This window comes from Triturus cristatus, chromosome 10 (genome assembly GCF_964204655.1).
Source record: "Triturus cristatus chromosome 10, aTriCri1.1, whole genome shotgun sequence".
NCBI classification, from domain to species: domain Eukaryota; kingdom Metazoa; phylum Chordata; class Amphibia; order Caudata; family Salamandridae; genus Triturus; species Triturus cristatus.
The window spans coordinates 121,126,997-121,148,919 of NC_140593.1; the positions used below are offsets into that span (position 1 = coordinate 121,126,997).

At 41.4% G+C, this 21,923-nt stretch overlaps 1 protein-coding gene across 1 annotated transcript in view; it reads left to right on the forward strand.

Moving 5' to 3' along the window:
* The window catches only part of CMTM7 (CKLF like MARVEL transmembrane domain containing 7), a 144,424-nt gene that overhangs the window by 105,555 nt on the left and 16,946 nt on the right, over positions 1–21,923 (forward strand). Inside the window, exon 4 of the mRNA XM_085630580.1 lies at positions 8,429–8,510. Within this exon, the coding sequence (XP_085486706.1) occupies positions 8,429–8,510 (82 nt within the window). The remainder of the gene's footprint in view (positions 1–8,428; positions 8,511–21,923) is intronic.

A 21,923-nucleotide genomic window follows, 5' to 3' on the forward strand; every position in this document is an offset into this window, starting at 1 on the left:
AAGCAATGAAAGCGGAAATAATAAATATAAGCATAAAAGGAAATATTGAGGAAATAATAAAGTGAGCGAGTAAAGTGGTAAGGAAAAGTTAAACAAATTGAGTGATAACAGACAAGGAGAGGATGCAATAAAAAGCTGGGGAGTAAAACGGTGAAGAATAAAAATGTGCGGGAGTCGAGAAGGTGATAAAATAATAAAAACGAGGGAGTAAAATTGTGTGGCGACATTAAAAAAAATTAGAACGAGCTACTAAAGTGATGATGAAAGAATAAAATGCGAAGGAGGAAAGCAAAGATCATCAATGCTTCATTGTCACAAGGCATGATCCCAGATTGCCTAAAAGCAGCTCAGGTATCACCCATACTAAAAAACCTAATGCAGATGGTGCTGACCTTAACAACTTCCACCCTATCGCTAACATCCCTACCTTAGCCAAATTCCTAGAAAAATGCGTCCAATCACAACTCTGTTCACACATGGAGAACTTCCAACTCCTTGACCAGCATCAATCTGGCTTTCGGAGTTGGCACAGCACTGAATCAGCTCTGACTCACGTTATGGATGACATTTTAAAAATGCTTGACCAAAATGAATCCTGCCTACTAATCCTCCTTGACCTTTACACTGTGTTTGACACTGTCAATCATGACAACCTCCTATGTATTTTGAAGAACAGGATGGGCCTCTCTGGTCGGGTGTTGCAATGGTTCTCGTCCTTCCTCTACTATAGATCACAAAGAATCAAGGCAAACCACTCTCTCTCCCATCCCTCTTTAGTCTCCATGGGGGTCCCCCAAGGGTCCGCCCTATCTCCTATACTCTGTTCTTGGAACCTTTAGCCAATACACTAAATTCCACGAACATTCTTTTCCACATGTATGCGGATGATAAGCAACTCTACTTGAAAATATCCTCCCCGGATAACCTCATATCACTCAACACTACTCTAACGTCTACTCAAAACTGGTTAACCGAGAACCACCTCCTGCTCAACACCTCCAAAACAGAATTCCTTCTCATTTTGCCTCCAAATCACATCCCCTAGTTAGACCTTTGGATGAACCACCTCACTGCCTTCAACTGCTCCCCCCCCCCCTCATCATTGACTATGCCAAATCTCTCGGAATCACTCTGGACAAGCATCTGAACATGAAGAATCATATCAGCAATGTGTGTAAGGGAGCTAATCACCTGTTGAGGACACTCCGGAACATCAAACCTTTCCTCCCTCAAGCTGATTTCAAGCAGGTAGTCCAAGCGCTTGTTTTGCCGAGACTAGAATATGGCAGTAATAAGCTCTGTGGCCTCCCCAAGTATACCTTGGCCCAACTAAGGGCTTCATTGAACTCTGCTGCTAGTAGGTTACGGGTACCAACAGAAATGCGAACATACCCCCAGTCCTAAAATCCCTTAAGTGGTTGCCCTACGAAGCATGAATTCAGCTAAAGATTGCCTTCCTGTCTCACAAAGCCCTCCATCTCAAAACCCCCAGTTATCTAGTGCAAAAGCTTGAACTATCCGGAGGCGGTAGACCCTCAAGAAGTGCTAACTCTTTCCTCCTGAAACCACAGATCTTTTGCAAAAAGAGAACATGCCACCGAGCATTCTCCGGCGCTGCCCCAAAGATCTGGAACTCTCTTCCACTGGAAGTATGCAGAATCCCCTCCATGGTTTCTTTCAAATTGGAAGCTAAAAGATTTTTTATGAACAGGTTCTTACCTTAATTAGCTTTGGATCATCTGTTCTAAGGCTCTGGTCTTACAAACTTGGGACCTGCACTGAGTGTTGCTCTTCTTTTAACCTATCATTTGCTCCCCGTTCAACATGCCTTGGACCACTTATTGTTTTACTTTTTATTGACCCTTTTTATGTTGTAAATGTTTTATGTATTATTCTTATATGATACCGGTACTGCAACTTATTACCTTCCTTCCCTCCTATCTTAATGCGCTTGAATATCCTTCGGGATCATGTTTGCGCTATATAAAACTTTATAAACAAATAAATAAAAGGCAAGGGGAGAAAAAGTATGAGGAAATAATAGTAAGGGGTAGACCGAATTTAAAGGCAATGAAAGCACAAGTGGAAAAAGAAAAACTGAAAGTGTGGGTGTAAACAAAATCGGATGAAGGAATATAAACATGGTGTATTTGAGGGAAGAGCGAATGAGGGAAAAACAAGACAATGGAACCAGGCAAAAGAAAAATGAAGAAATACAGAGAAGGCGAGAAAAAAAATAACACTTGAGACACTGTTCAAGATAAAAATACGTGGACATGGACTAAACAAAGAAAGAAGAGGAAATAAAAAAGTGAAGTTGGACAAATCTGATGAGATACTAATAAAAGTGTGAGGAGCTTGATGGGCCGTGCATACGGATCTTGAGACTGCAGCGACGGGGTGGCAATAAATACTCAAGCAAGTAGAAGGGATTGTGAAATTAAAAAGACGAGGGGAAGGAAAAATGAGAATGTGGAAAGATTTTGGAAAGACGCAGGGTGGGGTGCAGAGACGGCGCATTGATGCCGGGCTCTGGCGGTACTCACGGTGCATGACCAAGAAGGGGTTCACCTTGCAGTGCATGTGATTTTATTTATTTCCATTGACATAACTCCTGCATATTTGATGTAATTGCCTGTCATATGCTTAGACTTGGACACTTAGCTAGAACTTGTCACACATTTTTGTCCTTGTAAGAAGCTGGCTCTGTATATGGTATGCCACTAGATGGTTATACTGGGCACAAAGCCTAGGGGTTCCCCAGAAGTGTACAGGGCTCAATTTAAAACCCAAAGTACTTTATAAGTGGTAGTATGGGCAAGCAGCCTTAGGCCTAACACAGAGGAGTGGAAGACATTTATTGCACACACATGACTAATAAGTGGCACACAACTCAAAAAGGAGATCAACACCAATTTAAAAAAAAAACCGTTGTCCAAGTGTTATTTTAAGACCAAGATCCTCGTAATAAGGTAAGTATGTTTAACAGGAAAAATACTTAATGCTTTTAAACGTTGACACTGCAAGTTTTGAACAGTTCACTGTTATCCTACGGAAGAACACAATAGTGCGATTATACAGGTAAGTACGCAACTTACAATTCCAATCTTCGGGACCAAAGGTCAGCAGGGGCAAGGGTCAAGTGAGTATTAAAACTGCACCACCAGCAGCACAGGGGTGGCCGAGTGCAGAGGTCAAAATCTGGGTAAGGCCCAATGCGTTTCATAGGAGACTTGGGGTGCTCAAAGCCACACTGCTTGCAGGTAGGTAAATGGTTGCAGGGGCCAAGCTTGGGGGTTAAAGCAAGCATTGGGGGGGGGGGGAGGTGGCACAAAGCAGCACTAAACATACCACCAGCGGCCAGGTGCAGGTTGCAAATACAGTGTCGGGCACCCAATGCTCTTCAATGAGGGACTTGCTTAGGACAAACAGGCTGTAGGCGTCGCACTGGATATTGCAGGAGGGAGAATAACGACCGCAGAATCAAGTAGAGATGTAGGGAGTCATAGGGACACTGTCAGTTCAGCTCACAAAGGCACAGGGGCTATGGGTGCAGAGGTGCCTTTAGACATCGGAGTCTTCATACCAGAGCCAGTCTCTGTCAGGGGGAGCCTCTCAATGCAGGCAGCAGCCTGGAGTCCAGGAGGGGCCAGCCAACTCCTGGACTGGAGGTCCGGATCGCTGCGGAACCTGCTCTGGGTTGGTGGTACATATGTACACAGGCCAAAGGCCTCTGGTGAAAAGTGAGCAGGACTCGCTGATCCGGAGGGCACCGGAGTCCTCGGGAGTTCTAGTCTCTGTCATAGTTCAATAAGTTTCCCTTGGGTTTCTGGAAGTTGCTGGCTGCAGGACAGGCATCGTCTTATCGCAGGGTCTTTGAAGACAGGCTGGTAGGGCTGGGGACAAATCAGTAGTCCTCTTCAGGCTTCTCTGCATGGCATATTCTTCATCGTCCTGTTTAGATTGCAGGTAACTAGATTCCAAGTCTCGTCGAGCCACTTGAATACTAAATTTAGGGGCATTTTAGGGGAGTAGCAGGTAGGGCCAATGCCTAGTCCTGATTGGAGGTGTCTCCCAATCTTTAAGATGGCCGGGACTGAAAGATGTGCATCACCTCGCCTCCCCCATCTTAGGGGTGGAGTTTGCAGAGGTAGGCACACCTCCTATTCTTCCCACCGGTTTTTCCACCCAAAGTGGGGGTGAAAACCGGGGGCTGCTATCTGCTGCTAGCGGTAGAAGCTGGGTGTTGCATTACAAAGGTGGCAAGCCTTTGAAGCTTCTCTATCGAGCACTGTGCCCATCCTGAGGGAGCGGTTATGACACCTCTGCCCAGGATATGCATCGTGTCTGGTCCCAGAGAGCAGAGGCTCTTGACTCAGGGGTCCAGAAACATGTATGATGGTGGCAGGCTGCCTACAGCCAGTCTGTGACCTCACCAGGGTTGGTAGGCTTTCAGGCGGCACCTCTGAGGTGCCCTCTGAGTACATGGTTCAATAAATCCCACACTGGCATCAGTATGGGTTTATTGAGAGGAGTTTTTGGTACCAAACACTCCTTTGTTCAGTGAAGCCATCATGGTACTGGGGAACTCAAGTTGTCGAGTTTCCACCCCATGTACTCTCTAGAGCTTCCATGGCACGTACAATATCTAAGAATGGACTTAAATATTGCCCCTGGAATCAAGCTATCCTGGCTGAAGAGGGGTGAAACCCCCAAAACCGGTCCTGGGATGCTTGTTTCCAGTCCGGGGAGGACCTGGCTTGGCAGTTTGGGCTGGACTGTTCCCCAGAAGCACAGGGTCAAGACCGATTTGCATATGGCTGGGTTCAAACTGGAATGGCATGGTGAGCAAAAAAAATGATGGATTTAGGCCCAAATCTCTGTATTGGGGTAAATGTATGACATTGTTCTGCATTCTGTCCAACTGTTGTTTTTGCATTTTTCACCCCAAATGGGAAGGGTATGCCCAGACGTGGGTCCCGTGATCTCCATGCCACTGGAATCAAGCTATCCTGGCTGAAGAGGGGTGAAACCCCGAAACCGGTCCTAGGATGCTTGTTTCCAGTCCAGGGAGGACCTGGCTTGGCAGTTCGGTCTGGACTGTTCCCATGAGGCACAGGGCCAAGACTGATTTGCATATGGCTGGGTTCAAACTGGAATGGCATGGTGAGTAAAAAAACGATGGATTTAGGTCCAGATCTCTGTACTGGGGTGAATGTATGACATTGTTTTGCATTCTGTCCATCAATTGTTGTTTTTGCTTAAATATTGTAGGGCATATCTTCTTATGCAGATATGTCCACACCTGTGGTATAGTGCACCCTGCTTTAGGGCTGGACATAGTAATTAACCTCATTTTTAAAATTTACTTTTATGACCAATTTAAGCTGTTTTCTTCAAACATCTTTATCAGAAAGATCTGAAACTACTAATATGGAACATATGAGGTAGTCCCTATTTATTGGGGTACCCTTGAGCTCATTTATAAACTTATTTAATTTGTGTGAGGGCTTGTACATAGTCATGGTTTCTTCTTGCATTGATTTCTTTTTGCTAAACCCATGTTTTTTACTTAACGGCTTCTGCATACCTCCATGGTATGTTTTTTAGAGAGCTTATGTATACGGCCATGGTTTCTACATGTGGCCAAGTGCTCAAATCCATCGTGTCTTCTTAATGGCTTGTGGCTAAACCCTTGGCTACTGATGATGGAGTGTGACTAAATTCCTGGTTTGTGTATAAAGCCTCCATGATTCTACTTGGTGGCTTGTGCAGAAAGCACTGATATCTACTTCAAAGCCTTCATTGGAATATCCAGGCTGTATGCTAACTTATTGTTTCCATCTGTAAGCTTGCCTTTAGTTCTGTTTGTGCTTGAGGAGGTGTACATAGGCTTGTGCATAAACCTGGAGCTCTTCTCTGGGGGTGTATGCAAAGAATTCTTCTCATTTTTGGATTGGTGCATTATGTTAGACAACAAAATAGACACTACTTTAGAGTTTATTTACCAGCCCTTTATTCCCTTTCCAACCTGCTTTGAGTGTCCTTGCAAAAAGTAGACTTCTTCTGCATTTTGGAGTGAATCTTCAAGACCTTATAAACAATGCAGTAACAGTTAACAAGAGGAACTGAATACTGAGAAGACCTGTCGTCAAACGTGCAAATCCTTCATTTCTAAGCCCTCCCCTAATGATTCATGTTGACTCTGCTTGAATCATAGTGTCAACATCCAAGTCTTGCAATCTCTTTACTGTTGCTTTAATCCGATGCTCAATGCAGGCCAAATACAGTAAAATAATAGTGTTCATTTGCCACAAATCAAGATGTGTGAGGGAAACCTGTGAAGGCAACCTCAGCGAAACTTGTGAGAGCCTCGTGCTCCACATGGTGCTTCAACAATGGTCCTAAGGATGTTGTCCACCACCATCCACTTCATTAGCCCTAATGGCTCTAAGGACCCAGCATCTTCAGTATGCTCTCACCATCCTCCTGAAAACCCAGAGTCCACAGGAATCCTCAAAAATACTTTTTAGGGTTCAATAGCCCACAATAATGTTCAGCACTAGCACCAAGGGCTGCACAACATACAGGAATCATTCCTTACCTAATTGCTCTTTAATTCATTGATGCAATTCTTCAAAGGCCCAAAATGCCCCAAAAATCAGTCGCAAAAACCCTGAGGGATTATAAGGATAGAATGATGCAGCAATAGGGATCCTGGGATTTATGGAATGCAACAATTCCTTGGACCGCCCGTGGTTACTTGGAATGCCCCAAAGAATGGATGATTTTATGGCACCAGTCAATAACCTCAGCGAGTTGGCCCAGTGCTAGAGATCAGGTAGCCAGCAGTCTGAAAACCCAGATTACAAAATACCATTGATAAGCTAGGTTTTAAGAGCTTCTCCGAAATGTAGATGATTGAGGACTGCCGGAACACCAGGATGGAGGGAGTTCCATAGCTCTTCCTTTTATTCTTACTCTGCGAGTGTGGGAGAGGACCTGGGGAACAGAAGAGGAAAATCCTAGTTCCCAAGAACTAATGTGTGTTTTTGAAGTGCAGTTGACCACATGGAGGTCAAAATTTAGGTAGGTCTTAATGGCTAATACCTAGACTTTCAACCAACAGTACTAAGGACCCCGTGATCACCAGTAATATTACCAAGGGCCTGTGGATTACATTGGGCTTCAACAATGCCTTAAGAGACACAATATTTCTTCAGGAGGAGCTTGATATTGTATTAGTTTATTTTTTGGATGCTATTTTTTTCCAATGGAGCCAATTTTTGGACTTCATAGTTGGCTTTCTAAAACAAGGAAACGTGTGCTATTATTCATGCTGGAGAAGTGCACATGTTCATCTGACGTCTGACTAAGAGGCTCAGTAAATTGAGAGAGTTGTTTCCTACCAACGTCCCATTTCTTGGAATTTACTCCGGTTATGGCTACTTTACACGGATTCATTGACATCCTTCAGAACAGCCTTGACAGCTTAGTTATTACAAATTGTCAGGGCCGCAGTACATAAGCAAGGTCTCACCAAGAAACCTAATACAGCTATGTACATATTACAAATGTAGTCACTATATTAATATGCGAGTGACCCGTTTGTTCCTAACACATATAACGCACTGGTGTCCTAGTCTCTAGTTAGTCAGAATATTGAAAAGCACTGCATGGTGGAACAGGCCTGTTGCAACCAAGGCTGTTTGACTGTACAAAGACCCTTCCCTTGATGGCTTTTAAATTTCAGAGATTTGGCCTAGAACTTGATTCATCAAAATGTGTGTTGTGCTATAATTTTACTGTGTTAAGTTATTATCGTGAAATGTTAACCACTCATCCAATCTTCCATGACCTGGGCCCTGACAACTCAACCAAGTTACAAAGTCCGCGATGAGGGATTTCAACTCCAAATGTTCCATCCCGGGCTAAATACCCAGCATTATTGTCATACAGTTTCACCTTTCATACTTCTAAGAAGGTGGTGATTACATCTTCATAGACTTGGCAATACACCTGACCTGTGGGATCTAATGTTAGGTAGTGTTTTCAACCAACCAACCAACCTTTGTTCCATTTGTAAGCGGTCTTGTGGATCATATGGAACTCCTCTGAATATTTCAAGTCAGTGGTGTAGTATGGGGCCGGTTGTCTGTAAGTAGTTTTGACTCTCAATCCAAGACAATCAAATCATGGAATGGAAGACTGCTTCTAAAAGGAGTTATTATTAAAAATGTACTTATTAATATTGTCTGTGGACCAACCTCGGTAAACCGCTAAAAACAAAAACACTAGACTAGCAAGCCAAGACCCATTGTCGTGAACATTGGTAGCCTCATTTGTTAGATGAATGTCACAAGTTTGTATTTCAGCATAGAAAATGAATTGCCTTTTGCTTAATCTTATCTGTACTTTTTCTTTTCAGGTCTTTGGCCTCATAGCCTGTGTCCTGTGTTGTGTGAGCATGTGGTCATCTTACAAGGTGTCATTCGTCACTCAGTCCACCAGTGAGTATGAACCTTACACAGGTCATGTAGGTTTTGCAGTTTCATAAAAACATTTTCCTTAACACCTTTTGCTACTGATAGAGATCAGGGTATCAAAAATATGCCCACTACCACGGATAGAGTAATCTCACAGTTGCACGCACATACATTCATCATACGCTAGGGCCCATTTCACTAACATACGCTCAAATACTCTACTGGCAATAAACCTGTGGGAAGAAAACACCTAAACACCCTGCATCTATATCGAGGACGATAGGACCTAATTATAGAGATTGTCCCTAAACATACTCTATACAATCTATACAATAATGATCAAAAATGTACACAATAATTGACAAGAAAGAATATTCAACACCATGTTTAAAAGTTATATTGCTTTATCTAAATTAGTCAAATAAATCAATCAGAATAAATCAGTTCTCATAGTTACCTATTCTAACTAAGTGTCAGAACGGGTCAGGACAAGTCTCTCGGAAAAGTCTCTCAAGACGGAGTCCCTCAGCATCGATCCTCAGCAACGCAAGTTCACGCAGCGAAGGTAAAATGGCAAGTGGCAAAAACCCTCCCTAAGCTAACAATTCTTATAATGAAAAATACAATAGAAACACACATAAAATTGGCAAGTTAAACTGTATCACTGAGCAGAACGAGAAGGAAGGAATGTAACATTGCTACATCTGGAAATCTCCGCTCAGGAAAAGTCCCAAGACGTGAACTACGGAACAGGAACCAAGAAACAGAAACTATTAAAGTATCCAACTTGTTCACTTCCCTCGGCAACCGGGCTACAGTACATTGTTCATTTCTAAAGCTCCTTTGTCCACCAAGGACGAATCATTTCTTTTGGAGATCCTCCAAACTGCTGATGTCCTCATGGAAAAACACAATAAGGACCACGGTCAGTTGTCTTCGACCTTTTTCCAGCAGGGGTCTCCCTTGCCACATCCCAGAATAAGCCACAACCAGGCTTCGAAATATTCTCAGCTCGATTAAGGCCTTCATAGGCCACAATAGACCATCTTCAATTAAAAAGACAAAATAAACGTTACTACAGCATAATGATTAAACAGTGTTAATCCCACTAATACCCTTATGTGTATGGATTTATCTAGCTTTGCAACATAAAAAAGCATTAATTCAGACAGCGTTTTGTGCTCAAAAATAAACAGCACACAGCAACGTTTAAACATGAAAACTTGCACGTTATTGTAAATACAGAAACAGCACATATAAGCTAACCCTCATGTAACTTTCTCTTGTGTTAGGACAAACAGGTTGATTAGTAAAACATACTTGCACAAGACAAATAATTAATTGTCAATCATTAATAATTTAATAATACGCATAGACATGCCAGAGCTTCAAAAGCCCATGAATTTTCTGAAAGAAAACTCTGCTCCAGCAATCCCCCCTTTGGTGATTTTATCACCAAATAAACCCAAAAAAAAAATTAGTGGAAATTTTAATCATTTTAGGAGAAATCAGAAATGTCTTTTCCCCTTACACAACATTAAACACCAGTCTCTCTTTCATCATCCCTTTTTGTCTCTAAATAAACACTCTCCCTCAATTCTTCTAGTTCAATTTCTTGCGGTTCTCTCTTCGACCTCTTGTTTTTCTTTTCTTTATTCAATTTCTTTCTCCCTCCCCTGTTTTTACAACACACACACACCAATCTTATTATTAATGAAGCCACAATTATACAAGACAAGGGAAACAATATTCTACCTATAATTGTACTACCTATTTTTGCAATAAAATCCTTAACAGCTATCATCTTATTAGCTATTTTAGTCCACAAACTCCCAGCTTCAAGTGGTACTAAATCTTCATGCAAATCAGTAATATTTCTGATATAGACCTTCAGGTCTTTACTTTCGTCAGGAATGTAAGTGCAACAATGTTGAACTTTCAAAATTCCACAGACTCCACCCTCCTTGGCCAATAGAATATCAAGGGCAAGTCGATTTTGCATAGACATGGCACGTACGGCACTTAATTCCGTATTCACCAAAAGAAACCCTCCTGCGGTATTTGTCGATAAGCGATCAACCACTGTGGACCGTTTCCGAATTCCATAAGCATTAAAAGAAATTCCCACTGCTGGAATCAAAACCCCAAAAATATCACCCACAATTTCAGACCAAGTTTCTCTCTTAAAACGTGTTAATAAGTTAATATCTTCTACATCTTTAATTTTATCTGTATGAAAAATCTTAGGAAAAACCAGGCCCACATAACATGTGCCATACCAATGGTCAGGCAACTTGTAATAAGCCTTGTTCCCACAAACATAGTACACTCCTGGAAAAATTGTATCCTCTCCACCTCTGAAACCCCAACCTGTCGCAACGAAGTATGTATCATGGCATTCACTAGTCCCCACGAAATACGTATCATATTGGGATTTCTTTCTGGTAATACATAGTTTACCCTTCTGCGGTGCATCTAGAGCTAAAGTTGGACTAGCCCCATTTTTCAACTCCTTCCCCATCTCAATGTCCCAAATTGTCTCACTCACTCCATATTTTCCCGCTTTCTCATGCATGTTCACTCTCCTTTCCTCTACCATATCCAGGAAAGCTTTCTCCTCTTCTTTCAGACTGCAAGTTAAATTATTCTTAAAAATGTAATCTAATGTTAATCCTCTTTCTTCAATAAAAATCTCACCAAAAGTGTTAGCTTCTTTAGCTGGATTCAGCTCTTTGTTCATTGGCAAGTGCCCAAAAATACTATCTCTGTTAGACATCTTATAATCTACTTTCCCTAACAAATAAAAAACACTACTTAAAATACTACAAGAAATACCATATGTAGCTGGCAAATGGTGATAAGTAACACCCTCTGAAACAGATGCAGGTAACTGCATACAGACATAGCAATCCCTGACTTCCATTGTCTTCACATATTCATATAATAGTTTAGAAAACACGTTACTAGAAAAATTATTAATTGACCTATCTTTGTGTATGTAATTACTATTAATTGGAACTACTTTTTGTGAACTCTTCTGTATGTTTGTCACATTTTCTGTATTCATCCCAAATTCAACCTTAAAAGTAATTAATAAAACTAAAATACCCCATAGAAGCATTAATAATCCAGTACAGCAGCAGCACATCCTACACCACCTTTTAAAGAAGGCACATCTATTTTGATTATCCTCTATGTTAGCCATTTTAGTTTAGCCTCTACTACTCCGCTACTGTTTAAACTCTTCAAAATTCTTCAGCAATTCTTCAGCAATTCTTCAGCTTTCAGTTTATCCAAATGATCTCTTCGCTCACTTGATCCAAGTGAATCTTTCTTTTACTCAGTTTGGATACTCATCATTTTTCACTCCACTTTCTTCAACATCAAATTGTATTAGATCTTCAACATTCAAATCCAAATCCTCAGTATCCGACTCTTCTCCAATGTCAGTCAAGAGTACTTTCAGGATTTCACCAGTATCTTCCTCAACCACTTCTCGTACGGCCTCCTCTGGACTTCCTTGACTTTCCACCTCTTCACCTTCAGGCAGTGTCACATACATCCATTCCGGCGACCTATACTTTTGGTTAGGTTTTCTCACTCTTTTGACTTCTTCTGGTTCTTTCGATTCTTTTGATTCCTTTCCTTCAGCCTTTGAACTTTGACTTGATATTTCATTCACTTGTTCAGCTTTCGATGAATTTGCTCTTATTATTCTATATCTCAGCCTTTTAACTCTATTGTTAGGCCAACGATCTCCTCTCACAACCCTTTTCGGCCTCAATTCTTTCTCATTCCTTTCTCCAATCCAAGTTCTCTTTCTCAGAACTCGACCCTCTGTTTGTTCATTTTCATCATCCGATTCTGTTTCAAGTACTTTCTGTTTTCGTTTCTTAGCAGTTTTCTTTTCTTCCACAGATTCTTTCACCACTATTTGAGACTTCCCTACTCCTGTCCCTCCTCGGGTCTCCGACACGCAATCTTCTTGCTGTCTACTTGTCCCTTCACCTAGCTCCTCATCAATGTTCCCTAGACCTCCTTGGGGGTCTTCCGTAATCTGTCCCTTTCTATCTTTTCCTGACCCTGCTTCTTCAAGAATAATCTCAAGTGGTTCTTCGATCTCCTCCTCTTCTGATTCAGGAGTAGTCTCTGTGTGATTTCTTTTTTCTTTTCTTTTTCCTCCACTGCTACTCGAAACTTCAGGCTCTTTAACAGAATCTGATCTTCTCTCTGATACTCGCAGTGATTCCTTTGAAGCTCTCTCTGCTTCTTTTCTCACTGATTCCGTATCTTCAGTATCTTCACCATCACTGGAATCTGATTCTTCAAAATACTCTTTACCAGTCCCTTCTTTTGGGTTTGGAACTCTCAGAGTATGACTTGCATGTACCCAGTGCTTCACTCCAGCACACTTTACTGCAGTTGTCGTAGTCAGAATAACTTGTCTCGGCCTTCCCCACCTTGGAATCAAGCAATTTCTTCTTCTGTGCACCTTAATCCTCACCCAGTCTCCTGGACTCAGATCATGGGCTTGCTTCTTCTCAAGTGTGGTAGCTTCTTCTCCAACCTGGTGAAACACAGAATGAACTGCGTCAGCCAGGCCTTTACAGTAATCCAAAATCATGTCATCAGTTATTGTCACCAACTTATTTACAGGCACGTATGCATGGCGCATTGCACGTCCCATAATTATCTCATGCGGGCTCAAACCTGTAGTTCTATCTGGAGTAGATCTCATTGTCATCAGAACTAGAGGTAACACATCTGGCCATTTCATGCCAGTGGCTAAGCACATCTTTCCAATTCTATTCTTGATTGTGCCATTAATCTGCTCAACCATACCAGAAGCCTCTGGTCGGTATGCACAATGTAGCTTCTGCTGTATTTTCAATGCTTCACAAATTAAACTTATGAGCTCATTTTGAAAGTGTCTACCTCTATCAGACTCGACTGTAACTGGAAACCCGTACCTAGGAATCAACTCCCTCAACAGTAATTTTGCCACTGTTAATCCATCATTTCTTCTAGTCGGGTAAGCTTCCACCCACCTTGAGAACAAACAGACTACCACTAGAACATACCTTAGTCTGTTCACTTGGGGCATTTCAATGAAATCAATTTGCATTCTTGTAAAAGGACCTCCTTCTCTGCCAATAGTCCCTAGACTCACTACTGTCTTTTTCCCAGTGTTAAATTGCTGACAAATCAAACACCTTTGACAGATGCTCTCTGCAATTGTCCTGAACTTTGCATTGTACCAGGTCTGTTTGAACGACCTGACCATCGCATCCCTCCCCAGATGTCCCTGGCCATGATACATCCTTGCCATTGACGACAAGATTGAGTTTGGCATCACTGGTCTGCCATCTCTGTAGACCCAAACATGGTCTGTTTCTCTTGGAGCACATCCTGCCTTAATCCAATCTTGTTTTTCTTCCTTTCCTGCCTCATCTTGTAACTGCTTCACTTCATCCCATGTTTCTAGGACATTAGTAAACATCACAGAAAGGAAAGACATTTCTCCTTCTCTTTCCCGATTAATGGACTGATTCGTTTTGGCACAATATTGTGCCACATCGTTGGCATACCTGTTACCAACAGTGATAAAATCGTCCCCTGAACCATGTGCAGCACATTTTACAACTGCTAACTCCTTAGGCAGCTGTATCGCCTCAAGCAATTTACCAATCAACTCAGCATTCTTTATTGGAGTTCCACCCGATGTCAAGAAACCTCTTTGTAGCCAAAGCTGGCCAAAATCATGCACCACTCCAAATCCATACTGACTATCAGTCAACACAGTCGTCCTCAAATCTTTCCCAATCTCACAAGCTTTTGTCAATGCCACCAATTCAGCAACTTGCGCAGATTTCACTCCTTTCAATGGTGATGCTTCCATGACCTCTGAAACTTTGCACACCGCATATGCTGCACATAGCACACCATTATCATTTCTCAGGCATGATCCATCCACAAACAACACATGGTCATTCTCAGGTAAGGGAAGATCCCTTATGTCTGGTCTCGGTTTTGTACAGTACTCAAGCACATCCAAACAATCATGATCATCTTCCATCTTTATACCCACATTTTCACTATCCGGCAAAAGTGTCGCTGGATTCACATTCACACATCTCTCAAGAGTCACATTTGATGCTCCCAGAATCACCTTTTCGTACTTAGTCAACCGACTATGTGACATGTACTGAGTCCTGCTTCTCGTCAAAAGAATTGCCACATTGTGAGGTACGAATACCCTTACAGGATACCCCATTATGATTCCCTCACTCTGTTCCAGGCTTCTGCATGTTGCAGCCACAGATTTTAGACAACCTGGTAAACCCACAGCTACAGGGTCAAGTGTCGATGAGAAGTACGCAATAGGCCTCCTCAATTGTCCATGTTTCTGGATTAACACTGAAAGTGCACATCCATTTCTCTCACTGCAGTACAATTCGAATTCTTTCTCGTAGTCTGGCATACCCAAAGCTGGAGCCTCACACATTTTACTCTTGAGCTCTTCAAATGCTGCCAATTGTTCTGCATCCAGATCCAATGGATCTGTCATTTCACTTTTTGTCAATTTAATCAATGGCTTTGCTATCAGGGAAAAATTAATTATCCACTGACGACAATATCCCACCATTCCCAGGAACATTCTCACTTCTCTCTGGGTTTTTGGAGCTTTCATTTCTCTGATTATTCTGATCCTGTCAGTAGTCACTTTTCTCAGACCCTTTTCAATATTATGTCCAAGATAATGCACCTCTTTCTTGCAAAACTGCAATTTGGCTGGAGATACCTTTAACCCTCCATCTCCCAGATGATTCAGTAAAGCTATGGTATCTACTTCACAAGCTTCACGTGTCTTTGATGCCACAAGTAGGTCATCAATATACTGCACTAGTACTGAGTTCTCAGGCATGATTAAACTTTCCAACGATTTTTTCAATAGCTGATTGAATATCGAAGGACTCTCCGTATACCCCTGTGGGATACGACACCATGCTAAAATACGCTGGCCAAACCTAAATGCAAAAATCGGCTGACTGTCATGATGCAATGGAATTGAAAAGAACGCATGACACAAATCAATTACTGTATACCACTCAGCATCATGTGGAATTTGATACAGAATCACTGATGGATTTGGCACAATGGGACAACATGCCACCACAATTTGATTAACTTTTCTCAGATCTTGCACGATCCTAAATTTGCCATTAGGCTTCTTCAGCCCCATTATCGGTGAATTACACGGGCTACTCAATAGTTCTCTCAGAACTCCTTGCTGAATCATTTTCTCAATTATAGGAGTTATCCCTTCAATTATTTCTGGTGTCCTTTTGTACTGAGGAATGTTAGGATATGTAATTCCCTCTTTCACTGCAATTTTCACTGGATCTACATTATTCATCAATCCCACATCCTCTCCAGTAAAATCCCAAACTACTCTTTTCACTGTGTCTCTCAGCTCTTGAGGCAAATCCTCCGGATTAAATACTGGAAATGCACCAATTAACTCACTCTCTCTATTTTCTAGAGTCATTCGGTAGAATACATCATCTGGTGTCTCAAAAGCTATTCCATCCGGTGTACAGAAAATTGTGCAGTTCATCTTACACAATAGGTCCCTACCTAACAGGTTCACTGGACTCGTGTCACAGACTATAAACCTGTGCATGTCTGAAAATTTCCCTATCTGTACTCTTACTAGTTCAGTAAGACGTGTTCTGATTTGTGTATTGGCTACACCAACTACTTGGATTGCTTCATCCGAGAGAGGAAGATTTCTAACATCTGTTGACCTGACAGTTGATCTTGTCGCACCTGTGTCTACTAAAAAAGTAACACTCTCCTCATTTATTTTCCCATCCACAAATGGTCCTGCCTGGTCTATTTCTAGAGTTGCACCAAGTATGCACTCTTCCTCCTCTCTTCGGCACCGTCAATAATCACCCTCAGACTCACTCCCTTCACTCTTTAACAAGTATTGTTGTACCTGGTTAGAACGTCTTGGTTTGTTTACCTGTTCATCATTGAAGAATCCTGAGTCCTGATTGTACTTTTGTACCCCTCTATTCTGCGGCAAGGGCGGTTTTGGCTCTTGACTCTGCTGTCTCACAACTTTCTGCTGTTGTTGCTGCTGGTTATTCCCTTCATTCTGCACCTGTTGATTTAAGGATTTACCCTCATTTAATGGTGGATTAGGACATTCCGATCTCCAATGTCCCAGTTGGCCACAGTTGTGACACGGGAACTTCTTCTTTGCTTCCTCAAGACTTCCTTTTCCTTTTCCTACAAATCTAGGTCTATTCCCCGCATTATTTCCTGGATTATTTGCCTGTTCCACCAACTGTGCTTCCTGTCTTTCCGCAACCTTCACTTGTGCCCACATCGCTTTCTCTTTCAGCTTTCTTTGTTTTGCTTCAATTTCATCACTGAAGTATTTTGCATGTCTCAGAATCTCATCTACTTTCTTACTCTGCCAATCTACTGTGTGCTCACGAATTCTCTCACTAATTTCAGGTCTAAGACCATATACAAATCTGTATACAAAATGACTCAAATCCTTGTCACCCAGGTGTTCATCTCCACTGAATTGTTTAAAAGCTAGTATCAGCCTTTCGTAAAAAGCATGAACTGATTCTTTTGCTTCCTGTTGTGTTCGATCTATCTTAACCCAGTCTGTCTCTTTTGGAGGAACTTTACTCTTCAGGTATACCATCACCTGATCATACTTCCTCATTACTTCTGGATCTGGTGCCCCTGTTCTTGGATCTCTTGGATACTCCTCACTAGGCCAACTCACAACAATTTTACACTCAGTCCACAAGTCTGCTGGAACAATTATATCAAACAGACTATTCAGGTCAACCCACAGCACTTTTGACAATTTCACAAACCTGTCTACCTGCCTATACCACTCGACGGGCTTTTCTCTCAATCGAGGGAAATCATTCGTAAATGATAAAATATCCTGTCTGGTCCATGGAACATGTACATATCCTCCTCCAGGTATTTCTCTCATGGGATAATGCTCCACTGGTTTCTCCTTTTCTCTCACTGGAAATGCTGAATAAGTTGTTCTATCTTCAGATTCATCTCTTTTCTTATACCACCTATCCTTCCACTTTTCCACATCGCCCCATCTTCGCAATAATGCTATCATTTCTTTAATCTGTCCTGTTCTACCAGAAGCATTCAAATTTTCTATGTCTTTCTCTGTGAAATCCATCCTGTAGGTTTTCTGTAAAGCCTTCACTTTATCAATGTCAATTCCCTGCTCATTTGCTATTGCTCTTAGTCTATCATGTGTATTTCTTGCTCTCCAGGTGATACTCTTGCACATAAACATCAGCTCACCATCATGATGACTCTTCAGGATTTCTGTTGGAACTGTTCCTGTCACAAGCTCTTCTAATTCTATACGCAACTTAACCACATCAACAACTCGTGGATCTTTATCTTTTTTCTGAAGAACCTTCATCCAATCATTTAAATCATCAACTGTTATTTCAGCAGTTTTCCTCACTGGAACCACTCTTTTCTGCGGTTCTAAAATTGGCATCCCTGAACAACTAGGTTCACTAGCATCCAATAGTTCACTACATGTGTCATGTCTGGTTTGTCTCAGGTCACTTCTCCCTGTTCTTTTATCTGAATCTCCTGAAGGACCAACTGAATTTGTCGAATCATTTGCAATATATGGAACTACCAGTCCATTTTCACCTGTCCTCTGTCTATCAAACACAGGAATAACCGGACCTATAGTTACAGGCACCGTAACAGCTTCCAGATTCTTCGTTAACTCCCTAATTTTCTCAGTCAGTTCTGTTGTCGTTTTAGCTAATTGTCTGGCATTTTCTTCACTACCTCAATTCTCTCTCTCCCTGAAAGAACTATTACCTCTTGATTCAGGTGTCACTTTTTCTTTCTCGACTGTATCTCTTATCGGAGAAACAACCGGTGTACTCTCGTCTGGTTCTGGTCTATATGGAGGTGGTCTCTTGTAAATCATGTCATTCAAGACCTCATCCTCATACTCTCCATATCTTCTCATATCTGACTCAGGAACCCTTTCTACAGAAGGAGCAGAAACTTCAACTGTTCTCATTGGATATAATCCCTCTGACATATTAGCATCTCGCCACCTTTTCATTCGATCATGATGTGTTTCACGATCATGTTTCCTCCCAAACATATATCTGTACTGACCTCCAGTTCTTTGTCTTTCTCGATTTATATACTTCCTCTTCCCATTCCACTAAAGCCTTGAACTGTGTAGGTCTCGGCTTCGGGTCCAAATGTGCCATCTTTTCCCGTAAATTTCTCAACACGGCCAGATTAAATGAACCATGTTCTGGAAATGCTAGAACACCATCTTCTTTAGTATACCCAACCCAATTCTGTAACCATATACAGGTATGTAATCCATATTTCGCAGCCATGAAGGATGCAGGTGTTTTCGCTGGAGGTAGCAACTCGCCCTCTCTCGTTTTAACCTCTTTATCCTTGCTAAACCACTTCTTAACTTTTCCAAAGAATGTCTTTTTCTTTTTCTCTTCTTGGTAATACATTTTAGCGCTTACCCAAAACTCTCTACTCTTTCCGTATTATAAATATACAATACGAGGTTGAAAATGCGAGCTCTTCAACCAATAGCAGCGCGACTCACACTAACGCACCAATCCTGGAGCGTCTACGTCACTAAACAGCTCTACCAATCCTTGCGCGGCTCACACCAACACACCAATCCTAGCGCGAGCACTATTCTGATCCACTATCCAATCAGAACGCGGTCTCTATGACGTCAGCAGCCGCTGCAGTCTCTGTCTCCCGTCTCTGTCACTCGTCTACCCCTCCTTTACAAAAATCTCTCAGTAGACTTCGTGTCAAGATTTAACAAAATCTATTAGTTACAACATAAAAACATCTCCATTGTCTGCTTCGCTAACTACAGGATAGTAAAAAAGAGAGTCTATTTCTCAAGAATCAACAAACTTTCATACATCTCATAACTGTTTCCTCTAGGACTTATCCAAAGAGTCTTACAATCAATAAATGTATATGCATTCACGCACATTCATACAAGAAAAATATAGTACATGCACACAGAATCCTGCTTCCCGAGAACAGCACACAATCTGTCTCTGTACAGAATTATAACTCACAACAACTAATCAGCTTATCACCGCCCAGTTCCTCAAACAAGCTCAGAGAATACCTATTACTCCTCCCGCAATAAGCTTTAACGGCAATCCTTACGGATCCCTGGGACTTAAGACCAGAGTTTCACAGATAACCTTCACTACGATACACACTCCTTGTATACTAGAAATATATTCTAATAGTAACATACAATAATGTCACTGATTCCGAACTCAGACAATGTGAACGCGCAACTTCAATTGTCACACGTAATTCCTTACAATCCCGTCTTTCCCGAGAGCAGCATATACCTCCCTCTGCCCTACTACGGAACTGCTACCAGCTTCCAAATTCCAGAAGCACTACATATAACTCAACAAGACGACTCCAATATATAGTATTAGTACATATACCAACATCAACCAAATAAATCAATAATCAATAAGCCAATGTACAAGCAATCTTATCTTATCAGATCAAGACAACCATCTATAACCATCCTCTGCTACCAGAGAAATTGATAGAGATCAGGGTATCAAAAATATGCCCACTACCACGGATAGAGTAATCTCACAGTTGCACGCACATACATTCATCATACGCTAGGGCCCATTTCACTAACATACGCTCAAATACTCTACTGGCAATAAACCTGTGGGAAGAAAACACCTAAACACCCTGCATCTATATCGAGGACGATAGGACCTAATTATAGAGATTGTCCCTAAACATACTCTATACAATCTATACAATAATGATCAAAAATGTACACAATAATTGACAAGAAAGAATATTCAACACCATGTTTAAAAGTTATATTGCTTTATCTAAATTAGCCAAATAAATCAATCAGAATAAATCAGTTCTCATAGTTACCTATTCTAACTAAGTGTCAGAACGGGTCAGGACAAGTCTCTCGGAAAAGTCTCTCAAGACGGAGTCCCTCAGCATCGATCCTCAGCAACGCAAGTTCACGCAGCGAAGGTAAAATGGCAAGTGGCAAAAACCCTCCCTAAGCTAACAATTCTTATAATGAAAAATACAATAGAAACACACATAAAATTGGCAAGTTAAACTGTATCACTGAGCAGAACGAGAAGGAAGGAATGTAACATTGCTACATCTGGAAATCTCCGCTCAGGAAAAGTCCCAAGACGTGAACTACGGAACAGGAACCAAGAAACAGAAACTATTAAAGTATCCAACTTGTTCACTTCCCTCGGCAACCGGGCTACAGTACATTGTTCATTTCTAAAGCTCCTTTGTCCACCAAGGACGAATCATTTCTTTTGGAGATCCTCCAAACTGCTGATGTCCTCATGGAAAAACACAATAAGGACCACGGTCAGTTGTCTTCGACCTTTTTCCAGCAGGGGTCTCCCTTGCCACATCCCAGAATAAGCCACAACCAGGCTTCGAAATATTCTCAGCTCGATTAAGGCCTTCATAGGCCACAATAGACCATCTTCAATTAAAAAGACAAAATAAACGTTACTACAGCATAATGATTAAACAGTGTTAATCCCACTAATACCCTTATGTGTATGGATTTATCTAGCTTTGCAACATAAAAAAGTATTAATTCAGACAGCGTTTTGTGCTCAAAAATAAACAGCACACAGCAACGTTTAAACATGAAAACTTGCACGTTATTGTAAATACAGAAACGGCACATATAAGCTAACCCTCATGTAACTTTCTCTTGTGTTAGGACAAACAGGTTGATTAGTAAAACATACTTGCACAAGACAAATAATTAATTGTCAATCATTAATAATTTAATAATACGCATAGACATGCCAGAGCTTCAAAAGCCCATGAATTTTCTGAAAGAAAACTCTGCTCCAGCACTACAATTTCGTTTGACACATCTTTAAAAATATAACCTAATTTTTGTATAGAGAAAGTAATTTACTTTATTCAGTTGTTTCAACCATCAAAGTTTAGAAGAAAATAAAACATTAAAATATCAGTACACAGAACATAAGTCATATTACCAAATACACCATGATCATTGGGTGCTAGAAGCTGTAAGCACCCCCAGTACAAAAGGATTAAAACACCACTTTCAATACAAGATGTGCAATACTAATAAAAGCTAAGCAATAAAAAGATAAAACTAGTATCTATATGCAATGGTAGCAGCAATACGTAGTATCAGCCCTCATCATGGACGTACCCGGTTTTAAAGTGCCAAGTGCTTCAGAATTGATGTAACTGATAGTACCTAGACGCAGGGGGAGGAGCAAGATGGCGGACTGACGCCGTCTAGGAGAGTCGGGTCAC